The sequence below is a fragment of the Branchiostoma floridae genome, chromosome 7, assembly GCF_000003815.2.
Source record: "Branchiostoma floridae strain S238N-H82 chromosome 7, Bfl_VNyyK, whole genome shotgun sequence".
NCBI lineage: Eukaryota > Metazoa > Chordata > Leptocardii > Amphioxiformes > Branchiostomatidae > Branchiostoma > Branchiostoma floridae.
The window spans coordinates 19,112,045-19,134,372 of NC_049985.1; the positions used below are offsets into that span (position 1 = coordinate 19,112,045).

The 22,328-nt window shown below is 38.6% G+C and overlaps 2 protein-coding genes across 2 annotated transcripts; both read right to left on the reverse strand.

The window, feature by feature from the left end:
* Nucleotides 1-2,357: 2,357 nt before the first annotated feature.
* LOC118420140 (NXPE family member 3-like) lies at nucleotides 2,358-2,762 on the reverse strand. The gene has a single exon (XM_035826847.1). The coding sequence runs from the start codon at nucleotides 2,760-2,762 to the stop codon at nucleotides 2,358-2,360; it is 405 nt and encodes a 134-aa protein (XP_035682740.1).
* Nucleotides 2,763-14,138: 11,376 nt separating this feature from the next.
* On the reverse strand, nucleotides 14,139-17,991 carry LOC118419783 (NXPE family member 3-like). The gene is made up of 4 exons (XM_035826377.1): nucleotides 17,875-17,991; nucleotides 16,270-16,892; nucleotides 15,833-15,897; nucleotides 14,139-15,083 (listed from the first exon to the last, which is right to left on the reverse strand). Exons 2-4 carry the CDS (start codon nucleotides 16,713-16,715, stop codon nucleotides 14,305-14,307), a joined length of 1,290 nt encoding a protein of 429 aa, XP_035682270.1. The 5' UTR covers nucleotides 16,716-16,892; nucleotides 17,875-17,991; the 3' UTR covers nucleotides 14,139-14,304.
* Nucleotides 17,992-22,328: the final 4,337 nt, after the last annotated feature.

Genomic DNA, 22,328 nt, shown 5'->3' on the forward strand with positions numbered 1-22,328 from the left:
CATGGTAGCATATATAATATAAATGAGTTCTTCATTTGCAAATATTATATGCTTATGTTCCACCTATTACAAATTACATGAAGTTACCTTTATAAAAGCCCAGTGATGGAAAACAATGGAATTATGCAATTACTGCTAGGAGATAATTAAAAAATCGGGACCTTTAGCTTTTAATCTTATTTCGTTCCTCGTTAGATTTGCAATGCCCTACTTATGTTTTGGTACAAAGTTGAATTCTCTATAGTTGTTTCCGTTCCTTGATTACAACTTGATTTGTATGTTATATTTCTAATACTTTTACCACCCATGAAATATTCACCGAGGTTATGTCTACCTCCATGAAAAAAAAAATTGTGTGTGTGTGTGTGTCCACAATGAAACACCGCACGACAACACACGTGATTAGCATATGCGTTGTCATGGTAACTAAATCGTTTGCTTCTCTGCTACCCATAGTGCCCCGTGTCTTTTAGGAAACAGTCAAGTTCTCTAGGTGCACTTCATACTGTATGTAATAACTTAAATGTTATTACTTTGAGGAAATATTGTTCCTGATAGCCCAAGGACACGCAAAGACGCTCGCAAGACAGTATGTACAATAGACGACCTTTCCACACGTCACATTCTCCAAACACGCAACAAATACTGTAAATGCATTGAAGTTCGCGGGGATTTAATTTCGTGGTAGCGGGAAAAGGGGCTTTTCGCGGTGGTTTAAGTTTGCGGTAGCACCATGTACTGAACATAGTCTCTTACTGCCATGGAAAAATGTTCGCGGTGGTTTTAATTTTACGGTAAAGCGGTCACCGCGAAAACCACGAACATTAAACCACCGCAAAATTTTCTGCATTTACAGTATTCACATGGCGTCACAGGGCGTTACGTTCTCGGGATATAATTTAGGATGACAGGGCTGGCGTGTTTAATGAGAATCTTCTATCATAGCAGTTTTTCACTTGTCCCAGACATGATAGACATTTGGATGGTATATAGCTTTCAGCGTCATGTTGAAAATGCAGGGGCGTTTTGTTAACACATCCCGAAGAGTATAAGTGCAGAAAGAAACGACGGGTTACCATCATTTTAGGCATGCAAGAAGCCTAGGCATATGTGTTCATAATGATATAAGTGCTATGCAATTGAGGACTTAATTTGTACAATTGATGAGGAAATTGAATAATTCCATTGTTTTCCATAACTGGACTTCAATAAATGTAACGGATGTAATCTATGATTGGTGGAACATAAGCAGATAATTTGTGCAAATTAAGAACTAATTTGCATCATTTATACAAACATGGTAAAACCTCTCAGTAATAATTGATGGGAACTTTATACTTGTGGCATTGTACGTTCAATAGTCAATGATGAACATCACCATGCATGAATAAAGTCATTTGCATTCAACTTTACAAAAGTTCTAAATGTTTAATGGAGTTATGTTCTCGCCGAGCACAAGTTAAAGTTATTATTGGTCTGTTTTGTTATTTTATGAGCAAAGGATATACCTACACACTAGTACTGTGCGTTTTGTCAAGTGCTCGTTAACTTTGTGTGAATACAAAAGTCTGCATTCTTTATATCCTCTTGAAATAGCTTTAAAATTGCAATGAGCTTCTAAAGGTCATAAAGTATACTTAGATGTAAACACGTACATAATATAACTAATTTATACATGTCACAAGAATGAAGTTCTTGTAAAGCATTACTAATACAACACGTATATACGATTGCGGGTTGTGTAATGTTTTCCTTTCTGTTTCTTAAAAGATGTCAGGGTGTCAAGTTTAGAATCAGTTAACGTGTTAACTATGGAGTCAAGGGCAGAAATTTATTGAAGATTTAATAAAATTTGAAACAATCGATGTTTAATAACAATGTCCATTGCGTAAAAACGTCTTCGCTCAATGCACAAAGCTGTTATTGTTAAGTATATTCAGGATTTGTTTTTCATTCTGGTGCTTCAAGACAATAGTGTCATCACAGTTAACATAGGCATGTTTGGGACTATACAGATTCTATTAAGCAGGTCATGATTACAAAGTTTTGCTTTGTCATTCCCAACAGCTCAACGTCATGAAATATTTGTGTGTACCAAACTAATCACACTGGCAACTTACGCTTCGGACGCCATTTACAAATGTAATCTGCGACTTATAATTTACGAAAAACGAGACGACTAGCTAGTTGGAAAGCATAACTAAGTGTCCCAGGTATCTTCCTTTCAACTACATGTATTGAAGTCGAAAGGAAGTAGTAGTACGACAAATGATCTTTTATCCACACTCTAGACAGTGTTAAACAGTGTCAGTGTTAGACAGATACCAACTTCATGTACCATATTTTGACAAACAAAATTACACATTTTTCGTCATCATTGGGCATATGTAAGACATCAGAATGTTTAATTCGTTGTCTACCACGTGCGTGTGCGGATGTATGTTATAGGGATACCACTGGCTCACGGTCATGTCCCACACATCCAAGATGACGACGTTCAAATCTCCCAGAATGCTACTCATTTCCTGGTTCAGTTTGTCCGCCAGCCAGTCAGACATCTGAACGACTTCCCTGTAGTGACGATGGTTCCGTGTGTTGCACGTCTTTATAATCACCGTGGTTTTAGGGTACTTCTTGTGAAGCTGTTCTATTGCGTACCTCAGTTCGTACATGCGGGAGGTGTAGACGTGGGTAGGTTCGGCTGTGAAGTGTGAACACAGACTCAGTACAAGCACCACATTCTCACCGCCGATCATCTTCATGATTTCGTTAGAAACACCAGCGTCACTCAAGTTTTCAAACTTCCACCAAGAGGAAGCTTGGATAGGAACAGTGTGGAACTTGAATGTGGCTTGCATTTGGCCTCTGTCGCTGGTGTAGGATCTATAATATCGGTCCCCGTACCGTTGATGCATTATTTTTAATTTTTAAAATTGTTGGGAAAAATAAACAAGTTAGAGGTGAGGTTAGTTCTTATATCTTTGCTTGGGCCATGCCACAATGACTTAATATTATTGGTTTTCGCCTGTTTTACAGAAGGAAAAAAAGTGGCCACATATCGCCCCATATTAATCAGAATTTCATGTTTACAAGAGGATCTGGCCTCTAGGGTAGGGTCTGGACATGGTCTGGACATGGGGCCACAGAACACAATTCAAATTATGTCGATTGTCCCTTACAGTCTTACTGGAGATGTACATGAGACAAACTAAACCTGGTTGATAGGATTTTCATCAAGCAGTGACTGATTCTTAAGGTAAGCACACGTACCAGATTTTCAACGGCTATCAGTCCATTTTGATCATGGAGTGACCCAGTTCTCGCTAGAGTTGCAAGTCTCGACCTAGTTCTTGCAACTCTCGTGAGAACTGGTTCACTCTTTAAACAAGATGGACTAATAGCCATCGAAAATTTAGAGGTACTTCAGAAAGTAAATTGTATCATGAAAATCGTATCATCTGTGTACATAAGTGACTAACGAATTTTTCTAACGATAAACTAAACCTGAGAAAGAATTGACTGGATGTTTAGTCCTGTGGTTTAGCAGCATTTTTATCGCCCGCTTACATTATTTTCTGGTTTGCTATCCAAAGAATTAATAAATAAAATATATATGGTTCAGCACATAAATATACATATTATGCAAATGATTGATTTTCTTTTCAAAATGAATGTAAGAATGCAATAATCACTTTGTAAAAATTAAAATGGTGTAAATTACATCCATTAAAACATATGTAAGTAAATTAAAGGCGTATATTCAAATGCATCTATTATGTAAATATACATTCCTTCAGTCCGTCATAATCTATGAAAAAATGTAATCATTATATTTTGTCAAACAAACAGACGTTTTCAATTATACATATACAGTTTATGCAATTGGGTTAAGATTCGATAATATCATATATATCGCCCTGTCAAAACGTTTATTGGAACAAAAATATTATCCAAAAAAAAGGCACTGGGTATGGTGCCTTTAACAATATGCATCATGTACAATTTGTAAGGTGTATGCATGAACAACAAAAAGACCCTGAGAGCTTGCAAGATGTAGGACAAAGTGAAGAAAATGAAACTGCTGTATGACGCTTCAGTAACTGCAAATTCAAGCAGATACCAGTGAATCAGGACTTATATTAGTAGAACTTTATTGCACGACATTTGTACATGGTACAATGTATGGCAACAACTATTACACAAAGTACAAAATAGGTGCATAGAATAAGACTTAACATCCTTATTAACATAGCAAAAAGGGCTAAAACAAGATATAATGTTACAATCGAGTTGGGCTAATCATGGCTTTCATTATTCTTTCTAATAACAAAGCAGTCTTTTATATATTTGCCTAACTTTGCATTATGGGAGTTGTGGCATCTAATTTCAGCGGCATAGCCGAAACATGTGCAAATAATTGTGTCTGAAAGCACCAAATTTGTCAAGCATGTACATGTAGTTGAATGTATTCTAAACGAAACAGAAAAGATATGAAGGCATCTCAAGTTCTGCCTTGAATAATTTTTTTAAGCACTTTAGGGGCATTTTAGACAAAAGTGTATATGTTGGACTTCTGTGCCCAATTTTTAAATTCAAATGACCTGCACTTTTTCGAGGATCCTTCAAATATATGGTCAAAGTGATTCAGTCACGCATTTTGCATACATCAGTTCATGTTTGAAATTGAGATTTTTTGGCAATTTTTAATAAAAAGAAATGATTTTTTATCCTGTCCCCTGGTAATAATGCCAAATGACCTAAAATTTTGCTAATGTATTGTGCGTTAATATTTTCTAATGCCACAGTTATATTTTTGCAAACAATTGAACAGAATGCCTATTTATAGTATGACTAACCGTCTGTGTCGGAGACGATGATTGGTCCTTTCGTGTCAGCAGTTAATTTATCCGAAAGAAAGGCCTGAGGAGATCCGTAAATGATGCAATCTTAAAACAAAACATCTTGAATGCTCTATTTGCCATAAGATCGTTGCAACATACATATAAATATAGAATACTACTACTACTACTACTACTACAACACGGTATTCCACATTACCCGAGGTTCCAGCCCGACCGTGAGAAGGATCGCCCGAAGGCCGGAGGGTGATCCAAAACGCGCGGGAGGGCTGGGACCGAGTATTTTATTTATGACTATCATACCTACCCGAGAAAACACATATTTATGTGGGCGAAGCCACACATTTAGTATTCTCTACAGATATTCCACCCGACCAATCAAAACTCAGAAAAAATGGAACCTGTAGCATGCAGTCCACGTTTCAAGCTTTTTGATTGGCTAACATTCTGACTATCTGGTGGATACGTCAGGGGTAAACCTATCAACGCACAGGTCACAAAATGGCACTGCAGCAAGTTCAGAGCATCTAATCGGCTAAATAACAACATAAAAATGCCCCACAAAAAATATTCTAGTATTCTGTCCAAGTTTTAGTGAAATACCTTCGATTATAAGCGAGAAAAATAGCCAGCGGAAGCTCACGGGTTTTTTCAAGCAACGCAATACATTTGTATACCTGTTAAAACGTGCGCTCGTAACATGTTGTAGCACTGGCTCAATGGGATTATTCACGCGTGGTAAACCAACGCTCCGGGATCGAATTCGTGGACAGTCAATGTTTTTTAATTTTTTTTCTTTTTGCTGCATTTTCGCGAAAATGTTGCCTTTCTTGTTGCTTCTTTTCCTGCGATTTTTGCTTTCTTTTCCCTTCGCCCACATCCTGCATTTTTTTCAAAAAAGTTGCCTTTCTAGTTTGATGAGAAATGCACCAGAAGTTGAGAAAATGTTGTGTTATCGAACAAAAGATTGACATATCTACACAGGTATGACATGAATATATATATATATATATATATATATATATATATATATATATATATATATATATATATATATATTAGACTAACAGGTTTACATTGCAAGTGCTATATTATAAGTGTTTCTGTACTTAGACACTGTCTTAAACGCAAACGTAGAGGGGATATGTAAATACATTGCGTTTTGGACGGTAACATCCGTGCCTCAGTGCATGTGCAATGTGAACCTGACAGAACTTAGAAAGGTGATACATTGTAACCAAAAAGTGGGCTAAATATCACTTGTTTGTCTAAAAAAAGTATTCGCTTTTTCAGTGTCAGGGACTTTTCAACTTGACGAAAGTGTTCAGGGAAATATTTCATACCGTTCAAAAAGCTGGCGCTCAGCAGAATTTAATAGCTTGTCCACAGTGTCCATAGAAGAGGTACACTTCCTGATGCTGTTACAGGAGGTCCCTTTTGGTTTTGCGCAAAACCAAGTCCGGCTTGTGTTTAACACGGAGAAGTCGCACTGACTTGACAAATCGAGAGATCGGCTTGCGAGGAGAGTACATTTTCCTCTAACGTCTTTTCGTTTACGTTTAAACACACAAGACCAACTTCTCTTGTTGGGAACCTCTCTGAGTTCCCTCAGAAGTTGTACGGCTTCGCTGGGGTGGACGAGGTGTACTTCTGGCGTCACCTTCCCCGGGAAACTGAGAAGAAAGCTAACGGTGTACAGACCATTCCCGTGGTCTTGCACCCTACCCGTTGTACTGGCATTTTGAACTTTGTCTCGTAGAATTGCTGTAAAGTAGTCACCGCCATACATCTTTCGTCGTTTATTGCCGTCCCTTGCTATGACCTCAAGAACAAGAGTGCTCCCAACGTGATACGTGGAGTTTGATTTGATGATTTTGACAGAGGTGTACTTTGGATTGGTGACCCAGTCTAGGTTGATGCTCCTATTTGAAGAGCGCCATGTTTGTCGTGACGTCACAGTGATGACCTGTCAATAAGACGTTTCGTTATTCCTCAATAATAATCAAAATTGACCCCACCTTGATGCTTGTGCAATCATTCTTTAAAAAAAGTTATTGAATTGAGTATCACTTTTGTTAACCCTTAAACTGCTAGAGTTTCAGTCGTATAAAATGCTATCAGTGCCAGGGTTGGTCGCTGACCTCCAAAATCAACCCCCAAAACAAGGCCAAAATCCCTAACTTCCGGGGTTCGTGCGCTACACGTGCGCAAAGCGGCTACTTCGGGGGTGAATACGCTATCCCGGATATATCCGGTTGCGGCACACAGGGCATGTATATGTGTGCCGGATATATCCGGTTTTGGCAGTTTTAAGAAAAGGGGCCTTCGAAGCTGCAGCAATTTTCCACAAAGCATAGAGCTACACAATGATATATGGTACAACCAACGTTATCAAAATGGCGGCGCCAGCTAACTAACTGTGGTAGGTTGTCCACAATCTCTTGTTTCAGTGTCTTTCAGGTTATGCTATGTCACGTCACTATGCTACACGTCACCATTAGAAGACATATGGACAACCTAGCTGCCGTACACACGCTCGCTTGGCTAATAATCAGTTGTATACCGTATATGTATTCAGTATTCATTATTTTCACTCCGCGTACCGTAATATGTTATGCTTGTGACAACCTTGAATAAGTGCAGTAATTGCCCTTGCCTTGTGTAAATAAGCAGGAAAACTTTAATCATAACCACGCTATTGTCTGCTGTGGGTACGTAATACCAACGTTTAGGGTCGCATAACGTGTTGCATCTGTAGAAAATTTCCGTTTGTGACATTATTTTTTTTTCTTGAAGTAAAACGGTGCAAGCTTTGTTAATGTGTGAAACATTAGCATGCTGTGTGCGTGTTGTAATAAAGAAATAAAAGTTTGATTACCGTACAGTACTCACATTGGATTTTTCAAGTTCAATTTTGGAAAAGTCCATTTTTGCATGAAGGGGAGAGCGGAGTGAAAATAGCTGAATTTGCTCCTAAGCAAATACCGGCCTTTCTAGTTTAATGTCGCTTTCAAATGTGTACACAAATCAGAATTTGAATGTAACAAAAACGGACCAAACAAACGATAACAAGATGAATGTAAAAATGTTTAAAAGAAATCCGATGAACATAATTATGCATCACTACTTTTCTTTACCTTTGCCTTTGGTGCATAGAGATACAAGTAACGAGAGTTGAAGTCCCATCTTGAGATGCCTACCTGTGAATTTAAGAGCAACAACAAAAATATGTCAAGTTTGCTGAGAGAGTTTAGCTAGAGCTCTACTAGAGTTAAAATAGCATTCGCAACATTTTACAATCGCCAACATCTATAATTCATTTTCTTTCTGCCACCTTGAAATTAAAACATACACATTTGATACGTGGGCCAGAATGTATGAACTTAAAATGCTTTTGGTAAAAAAAATGTATTAAAATTTGTATCTAAGATAAAAACAGGGAAAATGTTGATAAAGGTTGTTTTTATTATCATTTAGCACAGTAAATGTATCTAATAGGAGAAGGTGCAAGACTTGAATATTGAATATCCTCTGATGTTTTAATGTCTTTGATACAGTTAAATGTCATATTCCGGTTAGAAACTGTAATCGGCCAAATATCCTTATTGTAAAATGAGCTCATAATGTATTTGAATAATTATTATTTACATTTCTGTTAATCTGCTGATCCTTGTCTTATCTAAAAATTAATAAGTTACGCTGAGATAGCTGTCCTTTCTCTGTTTAGTTACTTAAAAAATCTATATAATGTAAATGCAGAAACCTTCGCGGTGGTTAAAATTTCGCGGTTCCCACCGCTAATTTAAAACAACGGCAAACGTCTTTCAAATTAAAACCACCGTGAAAATTAAATTTCCTGCTACCGCGATATTAAATCTCCGCGAACATAAGTGCATTTACAGTATTACAAACAATGGAAATAAAGCACTTATTAGTATAATTTTTTTGCCTTCCAAAACTGGTAATATTCAGTATTTACTATTTATTTTACATGCTTCTAGTATACCGGTATGTTTGAAACCACCAACCATAAGAGTCGTCATCAGAGATACTATTGTCGCTAGAATAAAAGGCACTGTCAGGACACGTTTCAGCACCTGCCACCACGTTAACTCCGTCGTCATCACATCAGATGTCCCCTTGAAGTTAGAAAAAACAATGCTCCGTCCTGGAGGCATCGCCAAAATCAATTTGTATTAGAAAAGTGTATTAGAAAACGAGAAAACACAAAACATGGACCAGTGCAGGTTAGGTGCAGTGCACATCAGATATACCTGCACAGCTCCAATTTTACCTGCACTATAACTGCATATGCAGGTGGTATTTCGAGTCCTGACATGGGTCCAGAATCTGACCTGAATTTTCATTTCAATAAATCATCACAGCAAAAATGATCAATAAATGATATCTGTTATAAATAAGTAATAACACATGGTAATGGCACATTGTTCACTGTAGATAGGACATGTAGGTATGGACGTTTGGCAAATTTTGTGATATTTCCAAAAATGTCTATATATCCAAATATTATTCACACATAAGGGTAATACCAACACATACATACACGTCAAAGTTTTGATACTGAATCGATTAACTGCACGGGACGTTGTCTTGCGCAATAGGGTTGGTCGAACAACACCATTGACAGCCCCCCTCCCCACTTAGTGTTCGCAACATAGTCCATACATGACGATAGTTTTTCGTTATTTTCCTATTAGTGCTTTCTGTTCCTTTTTAGGGTTTTGTGTGTAAAAATATCGTTACCTTAATACCTCAATAACCAAAAGCATGCATTGGGTGAAAAAGTATTTTGACTAAACCACATGTTTAGTGCATGAATATTTTGAAGGCTACGGTAGTATGACGATGGAGTATTAAAAAAATATCACCCCTACAATCTCCATTTTCGTCATATTCCCAATGGTGCTTCAAGGTCGTGATTCTCAGTGAACAATTACATTCTGCTCAATAATCAGTACATTTTTGTAGATAAACAACGTGTCAATCACAGCACAACGTTTAGACACGAAATTGAAGAGCCTAAGTAATAAGACAAAAATCCCTCCGTTGAAAATTTAAATATTTGCCACAAAAAACTCTGTTTTCATCATCTTATCATGGGTGCTTTTTGGTACTTTGACGGATTTTGTGTGCACACATATCTTAAAACACCGTATTTTACTCATATTGACAACCAGAGCGCCACGTATCGAGGTGCGTATATATGCCAATCTACCACAACGTAGCTATTATAATATTAGAGAAACCCGTCAGAGATTACTTTAAATTTTAGAAGTTCCACGGGTGTCAGTCACACAAGAATATTTTCTGATCTACTAGAGTCCATATAAAGAGGTTAAAAATGACGGAATTTCCTTATCTAACACTACTTACTGCTTCCGTATGTCTCGTGGACTTCGACGGATAACAAATCGATTTCAAGTGGATAGAGTGGGGTATGTGTATTGTACTGCATTTCGTAAGTCGTCAAGAAAATAATCATAATTCATGAGCACGCACAGCTGGTACGTGTGTAGTTCGCTTAATCGGACTGTCTTTCCACGCGCTGTTGTTACCATGGCCATTCTAATTAATATTCATGAGCATGGTGTCATTATTGATGAGCTTGAATATTAACACCAGTTTCGGCGGTATTAATTACCTCCTGTCCCTATCAGTGCTACACGACATACGACCAGACATGGCATTTAAATCGCTTATAACACGCGTGCAAATCAACTAATATACCTCCAGATTTTAATCTTAAGTTGTTTTTTTTTTATATGGAGCCTGGAGGACGTTTTGAATTAAGGGTCTTATAGTGTAAACCTTATCTTTTCTGTAAAAGGTCAAATGCCTTCTTATAATCCACAGATACATGATATAGACTTTGTTGTTGCTGGTGGTATTTCTTATCAAGGTTGACAATCTGTTCTTTAATGCTTCGTCCTCAACGGAAGACTGCTTGCTCTTCGGCAATGACCTCTTTCGCCTGAGTGTTTTGTCAACTCAGAATGAATTTCAGCATCTCCTTAGTGACATGGCACTAGAATATAGACATTTGTAAACATCTCTTTCAATCGAACTGAACTAATGTTATAAACAACATTAAACCTCATCCGACCGGTACATTTTTACGACAAATCTGACCGTATGGGGTCATTTTTGACCCCATTTTGTTTTGCTCATAGACATATTTCTGCTGGCTTATTTTGTCATTTGTATGGATTTAATGTTTCACCAAGCTATGAAAAATATTTTGACAAGTTTTGATGGCAGTAATGTTTACTCATTATCATAATTTATGCAGAAAATAAGGAGAAACCATCTTTTGCTCTAAAAATCTACCATACTCCACTTACTTTAACAATGTTTTTGTCTTAGCAATTTTTAATCGATAAGTTTGATGCTACAAGAATGCTGATGGCATAATCATGTTTTTTGACAAAAAAAGATACAATATTTGTGAAAAGTAACGAATTTATTACTTAATTATGCACCATACTCTGTCACCTAAATACATACATACAATAACTCTTGTCTATTTTCCCGCAAAGATGTTTCTTGTAGGTTCCTTCTGCACATTCTGTCCGTATATTGTTTTTTAATTAATTAGAAACATTTTCACTTTCATTAGGATAGGTAGTTAGTGCTCATTATCATAATTTATGCATAATGTCTAAAAACTGTGTTTTACACTAAAAAAACTATATTTCTTTCAAAATATTCGGTGTTTACTCATCTAAACAACTTTATCTTGTTGCTGTAATAGCAATGATGAGGAATGCCTGTTATTTTATTGAAATTTCTTGATATTTACGTAATTAATGATTCATAATTGGCTGGGGTCATTTTTGACCCCACCGAACCAGACACAAACTTTCAAGAATAGCTTATACAATAAAGGACAAAACTCAGTGAAAAATTGGTAGATGCTGTAAGACATGTATATTAACAAATTCATGGAAGGATTTTTTTCTCCGATGAAAAATGTTGCTTTGGCAGATAAAAATATACGCCTGGGGTCAAAAATGACCCCATACGGTCGGATGAGGGTTAAAAAAACAGAAACACTGATTAATGATGGGAATTTTATATTTCTGACATTAACATCACAATGCAAAAATATGGCCATATGCAAAAAAATTACACTTCTAAAAAAAGGTCTAGATATTTCATGGAGGTATGTTGCTGCCGAACATTCGTTAAACGTTTATCATTGCTCTGTTTCGTTATTCTGTGAGCAAAGGATTTACATACACACTGTGCGTTTTGTCAAGTGCATTTGAATACAAAAGTCTGGATTCTTCATACCTTCTTAAAATAGTTTGACAAGGCAAGGAGCCTCTAAAAGTTCACAATGTATGCTTGGATGTATACACGTTCACAGTTTAACTACTTTACATGTGTGACAAGAATGAAGATCTTGTAATGCACTAGTGATACAACAATCATAAAGAATTGCAGGTTTTAAAATGTTTGCCTTTCTCCTTCTTAAAACATGTCACTGTGCCAAGTTTAGAATCGGTTAACGTGTTAACTATGGCGTGAAGGGCAGTAAACGATTTAGTTTTAATTACCTGGCGTCAGAAACAGAGAAATTGGAAATATAATTTGTAACATTCGATGCCCAATAACAAAGTTTATTTTGTAAAAACGTCTTTGTTCATTGCATGTTGCCATTATTGTTAAATATATTCAGGATTTTTTTTATGTTGGTGCCATAAGCACTGTAAAGTATATTTGATGCTTCAATACATAATTGTCATCCCAGTTAACATTGGAATGTTTGTGACATACGAGGGGCATTCAATAAGTAATGCCCCTGACCCACTGCCAGTTGTCTGATCTAGATGAAATGTTGCATGTGTAATGAGTCATATCTCTATGGGGTTTTATGCAAAAAACAGCTCTGAACTAATTGTGGTTACTGATTTACTGGTGTTTGAACTGAGTCAGGTGCGAAATGGACCAGGTGTGAAATGGAACAAGTTGAGTGTCGCGCAGTGATCCGGTTTTTGTATTTGAAAGGACGCACACCAAAAGGGACTTTTGATGAAATGAAAAAAACTTATGGTGATGATGCCCCATCATATGACCTTGTAAAACGCTGGCATCCTGAATTCAAACAAGGCCGGAAGTCTGTGGAAACAGCTCCCAGACCTGGTCGTCCCTCTTCTGCCATTGATGAGGCACCTGTCGGAGGACCAACCTGGGATGTCCTACAAGAACGGTGTCCAGAGAAAGACTAATAATTGTGCCAAGTTTCATTAATCTCCTGCTATGGGAAATGGGTCAGGGACATTACTTATTGAATGCCCCTCGTAACAGATTTTTTGATGCAATCAAGAAGTATTGCAATTCCCAATAAATGTAAAGCAACTTCATTAATTTTTTCGTCTAAGAAAGTGGTAGTACTACGGTAGAAAGTGACGACAGGCGCGTAAGGGTTACAGCGGTCGAGAAACGATCTTTATTCCACACTCTCACATCCTCCAACTGAACTGCATCCCTTTTGGTCCGTCCTATATTTATTTTTAAGCTGGGTATTATCTTCATGTTAACAGCACTGATGTCTCTGTTAATTAATACTAAGTTTGATTAAACTTGGTAAAAAAAACTATCGACTCATATCTACCTCGTCCCCCCCCCCCCAAAAAAAAAGACCGGGCTTTTTTGGTCATCCCTGGACGGGGGGGGGGGGGTCTTTTGAGGCCTTCCACTTCTAAGTCCTATAACTCTAACACGACGTGCCGTAAGGCCACCAAATTTTCAGGACGATATCGACAAAATATCTGTATTTGACGTTTGACGTTGCGTTGACGTAAGTTGACGTGATTATGACGTCATGAATTTGATTATATTGGCCGGACCCATGAAAAAAGGGCATTCTCAGAAAACTTCAAGTTATGCTACAAAAATGTAACAACAAGTGCAGATAACAGAATAAAAATGTTTATGACAACTTGCGATGCAAATAGTAACATCAATGACGTCAAAATGACGTCATAAAATGACGCCATGCACATCTAAGATACGAGTTGGGCTCCGCCATATTATATCCACCACCTTGAATTTTTGAAAATCCTTTTTTTACAACAAATAATCACAAAGGGCCATGGCAACGCGAAAAATGGAAAATTTGTCAAACTTCGTAGAATCGTTGCCAATAACATTTTAGGAAAACTAACCAAATTTTGGGGCTCTAGCGTAAGTCGTTTTGGCGTTATAGGACATCAAAGTTGGTGCAGGCCTCAAAAGCCTTCCCCCCCCGCGGTCTGAATAGGGTTAACTGTGTTATGCCGGTCTAATGATATTTTATTTTCAGGTCGGGTTATTCCGGAACGTTCCAAGAAGGAGAACCGGTTTCTACTAGAAGCAAAAATGGTGTCCACCCCTAAAATTGGACACTTACCAACGTCATAGTATATTTTGCAAAACAAAATTACACATTTTCCGTCATCAGTGGGCATATATAAGACAAAAGAATGTTTAATTCGTTTTCTACTACGTGCCTATGCGGATGTATGTTATAGGGATACCACTGGCTCACGGTCATGTCCCACACATCCAAGATGGCGACGTTCAAACTTCCCAGAATGCTCCTCATTTCCTGGTTTAATTGGTCCGCCAGCCAGTCAGACATCTGAACGACTTCCCTGTAGTGACGTTGGTTTCGTGTGTTGCACGATTTCACGATCACCATGGTTTTAGGATACTTCTTTTGAAGTTTTTCTATTGCGGACCTCACTTCGAACATTCGGGAGGCGTAGACGTGGGTAGGTTCGGCTGTGAAGTGTGAACACAGGCTCAGTACAAGCACAACATTCTCACCGCCGATCATTTTCATGATGTCGTTAGAAACGCCAGTATCACTCAAGTTTTCAAACGTCCACCAAAAGGAAGATTGGATAGGGACAGTATGGAACTTGAATGTGGCCATAATTTTGCTCCTGTAGTTAGTGTAGTTTTTAAAATATAGGTCCCCATACTCTAGATGCATTGTTTTTAGTTGTCCAATTCGTTCAATCCATTGCCGGCAAGTAGAGTCACCTCTAAAATGCACTGTTCGATTAGCCAAACATTTTGTGATATCCAGCGGACTGAATTGTCGAACTTTACAGGACAACGAGTGCCATGTGCCACGGAGCCGGAAACCCTGATATTCGGAATTCTGCAAACGAGGATGGCAAAACGGTAGTGATCTCTTTGCAGTCGCGTTTTCTGTTGGAATATCAACAAAAGAGGTAAAGGTTAGTTCTTTAATTCTTGGTAACTAGTGATGACTTCAATTGAGTATCCTTCTGGAGTTGTTAACGGGCGCTTGCGTTTGAAATCATGTGCTTTCACTTATATATATATATATATATATATATATATATATATATATATATATATATAGAGAGAGAGAGAGAGAGAGAGAGAGAGAGAGAGAGAGAGAGAGAGAGAGTGTATACAGGAAACAGAACAAAAGCTTGCAAGCTGTATGACACATTTAACCCTATTCGCCATTTTATGACGTCATTTTGTCGTCATCGATGTTGTTATTGGCAACATAAGTCGTCATAAACATTCTTCTTCTGTTATCTGCACTTGCTGTTACATTTTTGTAGCAAATCTTGAAGTTTGGGGGAATACCCCCATTTTCCGGTTCCAGCCAATCAATTCAAATTGTAAACGTCATAATTACGTCATATTACGTCACCGTTGCGTCAATTTGTTTTAGAGTTACAGGTATCAGAAGGGGTGGGCCTCAAAAGACACCTAACCTACCACCCCAATCCCCCCCCCCGTCCAGGGATGACCAAAAAAGCCCAGTCTGAATAGGGTTAAGGAAAATAAAGAAAGACTGGCATTCAGCTGTAAGTATGGCGTTTCAGCGATTTTAAAAGCAGAAACCAGTCAATTGTGCTTATGGTGTGTTAATATCTTCCAGCATCTTGCAAATAATAACAACAAAAAGAATAACTAACCCTGACTGTACAAGACGTTGATCGGTATTTTCGTATCAGCAAGTAGATCCATCCGAAAGAAAGGCCTGCAGAGATCCGAAAATTTGACACTACTAGTATTAGAATAAAAAAATTAAAATGCTCTGTTTGCCGTAGTTTTCCCGTCATGTATTCGCTAACGATTAGGTACGTCGACCCGAAAGGGGCGGTATAACCCCCACGATACGTCAAATAATAATAAACTCTCTCTATTCAGGCGCTGTCACAAACGAAGAGATTTGTAAATACATTGCGTTTCGTTCCGACCATGCTGCAGTGCATGCATAAATTGCACCTGTCAGAACTAAGAAAGATTATATGGTAGCCAAGATGCCTGGTACATATCACTTGTTTGAGAAAAAAAAAGATTATATCGTGTCAATGACTTTTAAACCTGTGGAAACGTAGATAAATCATACCGTTGGAAAAGCTGACGCTCTGCGGTTGTCGTAACTTCATCCACAGTGTCCAAAGAGGATTTACACTTCGTGATGCTGTCACAGGACGTTGCATTTGATTTGGCGCAAAACCAAGTCCGGCTTGTGTTTAACACGGAGAAGTCGCACTGACTTGACAATTCGAGAGATCGGCTTGCAAGGAGAGTACATTTCGCCTTAACGTTCTCTGTTTCACCTGTAAATACACAAGACCAACTTCTCTTGCTGGGAACCTCTCTGAGTTCCCTCAGAAGTTGTACCGCTTCGCTTGGGTGGATTAGTTGTACTTCTGGCGTCACCTTTCCCGGGAAACTGAGAAGGAAGCTAACGGTGTACAGACCATTCCCGTGGTCTTGCACCCTACCCATTGTACTGGCTGATTGAGCTTTGTCTCGTAAAACTGCGACAAGGTAGTCACCGCCATACATCTTTCGTCGTTTGTTGCCATCCCTTGCTATGACTTCAAGAACAAGAGTGTCCCCAACGTGATACGTGGATTGTGAGTTGATGATTTTGACAGAGGTGTACTTCGGATTGGTGACCCAGTCTGGGTTAATGCTCCTATTTGAAAAGCGCCATGTTCCTCGTGACGTCACAGTGATGACCTGTCAAGAAGCCGTAAAGTTATTAATCAATAATAATCAAATCGATCCCACCTTGTTTCTTTTACAGCCTTCATTGTAATGATTCTAAAAGTGAGGACCACTTTCGTTTCTACGCTATCCAGACTGGGCTTTTTGGCATACATTGGCCTAAGGCATTCCTTTGGGCGGGGGTTTGAGACGAGGGTTTCATCCCCCTCCTTCGTAATTTCAAAACGGCTTACTTACGATCACCAAATTTGCAGGGAGTGATATGCTCGTCAAGTTTAAGAATTTCTCTTTTTATATCATTATGACGTAATATGACGTATTTATGACGCCATTTACTGATTTTTGGCTAAAACAGGGAATTCCCATAATACCTTTAGATTTCAAACTTACATTAACATTAAAGGCTTCTTATCAATATCTAAGTGTTATAAGACTTCTGTTGACAAAAGCCGACGCAACAACTTCAATATGACGTCATAACATGATTTGTTATGCTCTATGACATGTTAGATATTAAAGATAGCAGTAGTTCAGCAAGAAAATTTAAAGTCCTGTTGTTTATATCAAAAGTAAGGATTTTTGAAAAATATGCCTTTCAGAACCCGTTGCCATAGCAACACGAAAATAATAGTAATATTCTTTCTCTTTTTTTTAAATTGCTGCCAACAATATTGTAGGTAAAAGTCACCAAATTTAGTTGTTCTAGCATTAGCCGTTTGGGAGCTATATCACATACAAGTTTGCGCGGGCATTTTTAGTCCCCCCCCCCCACCTGACTGGGTTAAAAAGGGCGTTCAAAGCTGCACCCTTTGGCTATTGACACAGGTGTATCTCGTGTAACTATTTGATATTCATTGTAACGTAAAGTTTCAGAGTTAACTTTGTAACACAAATAAGAACCTGAATGTTACACAAACAAAGTTTATCGAAAACAAGATGGATGTAACAATGTTTTAAAGAAATCCGATGAAAATATGCATTATTATTTTTTTACCTTTGCCTTTGCTTCTGGTGAAGAGAAATGCAAGTAAGAAGAGTTGAAGTCCCAGCTTGAGATGCCTACCTGTGGATTTAAGAGCAACAAAAGAAATATTTCAACTTTGCAACTAGAGTTCCCTACCTCATACCTTCGACATCATCTATTTAGTTTCTTTCTGACAACTTGAAGTTGAAGTTTGCCTTTTTGTTACTTGGGGATGGCCTAACTTAACTTGCTTTTGGGAAAAAAATTTCTATCAAACTTAAAAAAACAGGGCAAAATATTGATTTTAGTGTTCTAATTATCCTTGAGTGTAGTTTCTAAATATATACAATTAGAGAAAGTGCAAGACTTGTTTCTATTCATCCATTTGTAATGATATCCAGCTGATTGATTGATTGATTGATTGCATTAATCTGTCATTTTTGCTGTTTTTTTGTTTGTTTATGTTTTATCTTAGAATCAATAGAAAGAGACCATCAATTGGAATAGTCCATGTATTGCATAATGTGTATTATTGGCCTCGAGAATAATTTACTCTTTGATGTTTTCATGGCATGCTTATTTGTATAATTGCACCAACCATAAGACTAGTCAGCAACGTTGTTCCTGTCGCTAGAACGATACACACTTCCAGGGCACGTTTGAGGACCTGCCAGCACGTTAACTTCGTCATTGTCACACCGGAAGTACCCCTGTAGTTAGAATAAAAAAAACTCCGTCCCGTAGGCGTACATACTCATTGTGTAAATCAGGATCTAACTTTCATAATGCATCGTTTTTATGATATATGATATATCCTTTTACATTTAGGCCACGTCCGCCACGTATTTCTCAAAACGTAGGGAACGACTTGCAAGAGCAGGGAGTACGTCAATGCAGGGTACACAAAGCTTTGCCTGCAAGTAAAGCTCTACGACGTGTCTGCGTGCTTCAAAATCCGTCGGATTCCCTTTAGGCTACGAGTTCGTATAGAGGCGTCACATATTCCTAAAGCCTGGGGCACAACCCGCCGTACGTGCAATTTGTCCGTACGTTTTTGTGGAGGCCACGTCCACCACGTATTCCTGAAAACGTTCAGTCTGGACATGGCATGTGCGTCGCCCGTACTGGCACGTACGGAGGGCGAATCCACAGCCCGAACGCAGAGAAAGTTCTGCATGCACTTAAATTTCTACGGCGTGTCTGCGTGCTCCCAAATCCGTGGGATTCGCCACGTGTTCGTACGGAGACGGTACTTACCACTTACGGATACCAAAAGATTTCCCACATTTTGGCACGTACATGTAGACAGCGCGCACTTGCAAGTACGGCGGGTTGTGTCCCTAGCTTTACGGATCCCAAAAGATTGCCCACGTTTTGGCACGTAGACAGCACGTATTTGCACGTACGGCAGGTTGTGCCCCTAGCTTTAGTCACCTTTTGTATAAGGAATCTTATAAATACATGTAACTCTTATGCATGTCACATTTGTAGCTGAGAAGGGAGATATATCGTTAGGTATCATTTGCACAAATACTTAAAAACACTGATACATGGCGGGAATTCGATACTTGTGGCATTTAAAAAAAGGTCAACGTATTAGGTCGCTGTTAAGCAGCTTGAAGTTAGAACGTCATAGTTGAGTCAGACCGTACTGCAAGCAACTTTGACGTACATGGGAAAGTCGAGTCGTATGGGAGCCATTTTTTAACTATGCCGTAGCTAGGCCTAAGTAGTAAGTAAGTATGTCGTAGCAAGGACACATGCCCGTAGCCAGGATTTTGGTTGGGGGGGTTCTTTTTAGTACTTGTGGGACCATCGAGCGCCGCAGGCGCGAGACTCACGCCGAAGGCGTGAGCTGCCTGGGGGGGTCCGGGGGCATGCTCCCCCGGAAAAATTGAAATCTTAACCCTCTGAAACGCCATTTCCTGCATTTTGATGGGCAAAATTCGCTGGCTAAGTTTAATGGAATTTCTCTTAAAATACACAAGGCTTTTGGCATAAGTCCGACTCCCCCGACATATTTTTCACCATGTCCGATACCAAAGGCGGGAGGCGTTGCTATGGAGGTCCGGGGAAATTTTGAAATCTGGACCCTCTGAAAAGCCATTTTCTGCACTTTCTGGGGCAAATTTTGCTGATAGACTCACTAGGATTGAATGAAATGTCTATCAGTGAATAATGCAAATCAGCCATGCCTTTGGAAAAAAAATATTGGACATGAAAAAGGGGACCTTTGAGCAAGAAAAAGTGGACCTTTGAGTGTGAAAAAGCGGACCTTTGAGCATGTGGGGGGGTTCTTCCGAACCCCCCCTGGCTACGGGCATGGGACATTACATGTATATGAGATATAATGTCCTTGGCCGTACGTAGTTCTCTAAAGTACGCCGTGCTGCTCTCCAAGCAGAGGTTGAGTCGCGTAGATATAGTAGTAGTCGGAAAAATTACACCGGCGCTCCTCTTAACTCTGCCTCAAATCGGAACGGCACAAGCCTATTAAATCTCATCACTTTGACACATTCAGGGCGTTTTGTAACTAGGTGCTAAGTTTTCGACGGGAGTTAGGAGTTTCTGCCCGCGCGCCGCGGGTGTTTCCTGTCGGCCAGTCGGAGCAAACAACACTCCATAAACCGGTTGTGGCTCAGTCATGATACGTCAAATCAGGAAATTATTTGTGTCCCTATGATGTAGAAAAGTTGAACAATAGCTTGTAGGTACGTTCAGATGTAAAACATAAGTTTAAGACGATATTTGTCCAGAAGTTGATCTTCTAAAACTCAGGCTACACACACTGTCGACAGTTTTGAGATAACCGCATGCAGCCGTAAACGTGATTCACACATTTATATTTGTAATTGATGTAAAGTATTTCTACCAGGTGTAGAAAGTTGATGATATTATCCCTACCAGAAAGGAATGACTTCAGCCATTATTGTCAGTGAATAGAGATCGCAGCGGGTGCCGGCGCGGCCCGCTGAATCTTGTTCAAAGTCTGCCGGGTGCGCGTTAATCCGGGGCAATAAAACTTTTTGGCTAACGATCATTTTTTAACCCTCAAACACCCGAGTGGGGTCCATTTGGACCCCAGGCGTACATTTTGAAGTGCCATTTGAACAATTTTGATCTGAAGAAAAAATCCTTCTGTGACTTTGTTAGTCAATATGTCTTATACCTTCTCCTAAGTTTTCGCAAAGATTGGTACAATAACGTGGAAATTATAAAGAAAGTTTGTGTTCAGTCCCTCTGGGGTCCAAACGGACCTCAGCAAAAATGTGCAGTTTTTAAAACAAAATTTGGAAGCTAACTCCTTAACCACTTAGAGTATGACTACCAAACTTCCAGACAATAATAAGAATGTAAACTTAAATCATCACAATAATTTTTTTGTCATCAACATGTAATGTGACGACATTATGACGTCATTTGTTTAATCAGGGCGGCCATCTTGGATTTTGACCAATGACGTCATGAAATTAGCATAAATTATAAATTTTAAGTCATGAAAATTACATTGAATTTCATAGAATTTAATTATTGTCAGAAAACAAATGTAGTTTACCAAGAAAACCTTGTTTAAATTGAAACTGTCAAATTTTGGCAAAAAAATGCCTGTTAAAATATGGTTGCCATGGCAACCCCCAAAAATGATGAACTTACTTTATTGATCAAAAACTTTTGCAAACAATATTTTGTGATAAATTACCAAGTTTCGTAGTATCACCAAGTTTCGTAGCTTTCGCCGTTCATGAGTTATGCGACATAAATGTTGCTGATGGCCTCAAAATTCCCCTATCTGGTCGAAACAGGTTTAGTGCAAAACGTGGTCCTTCTGAACTTTTGCATAAATTATGATAATGAGATGGAATTAGCAACACCTTAACATCTCAAAATCTTCCTCTTACATTGACGAAGCAATGTATATGCAATGATCGCCGATAAGAAATGGTACTGAGATTTTATGATCAAAACATTTTGGGGTCCGTTTGGACCCCACTAGGTCATTTTAGTCGCAAAAAAAGGTCGGGTGCTTGAGGGTTAATGAGCTTCGGGAAGCTGAGTACTAACACATATTTTGAAAGGATATCCTCGCCTCTATGCGTATTGAGGCAGAGGTAAGAGGAGCGCTGGTGTAATTTTTCCGACTACTACTATATCTACGCGACTCAACCTCTGCTTGGAAAGTAAAACCGGTCCTGTAGTTCTAAAACCAGCCGCTAAAAGGGGGTGGGGTGGTGTTGCAAATCCATAGTGACATCCCACTTAGTCTCGGCTTCATTATAGTGATACTGGAACCGTTTGGTAAACTTATCTGAGGATTATCTGCTTCGAGAAGCATACAGCACTGTATTTACTGATAACTGACTGAATTCATCATGCTAAAGACATTCTCTTGAACAAATATGAACGAAACTTTAGGCTTTATAGTTGTTGCATTACATCGCACTGTGTACAATTGTCGTGCAATAAACTTATATTTAATATTTGAA

Coding starts and splice junctions, on each gene's coding strand:
- LOC118420140 (XM_035826847.1), bottom strand. CDS start 2,762: ATGAAGATGATCGGCGGTGAGAATGTGGTGCTTGTACTGAGTCTGTGT.
- LOC118419783 (XM_035826377.1), bottom strand. CDS start 16,715: ATGTATGGCGGTGACTACCTTGTCGCAGTTTTACGAGACAAAGCTCAA. Junction 15,898..16,269: donor GAGCGTCAGCTTTTCCAACG/GTATGATTTATC, acceptor GGATCTCTGCAG/GCCTTTCTTTCGGATGGATC. Junction 15,084..15,832: donor CAACGTCTTGTACAGTCAGG/GTTAGTTATTCT, acceptor ATATTCCAACAG/AAAACGCGACTGCAAAGAGA.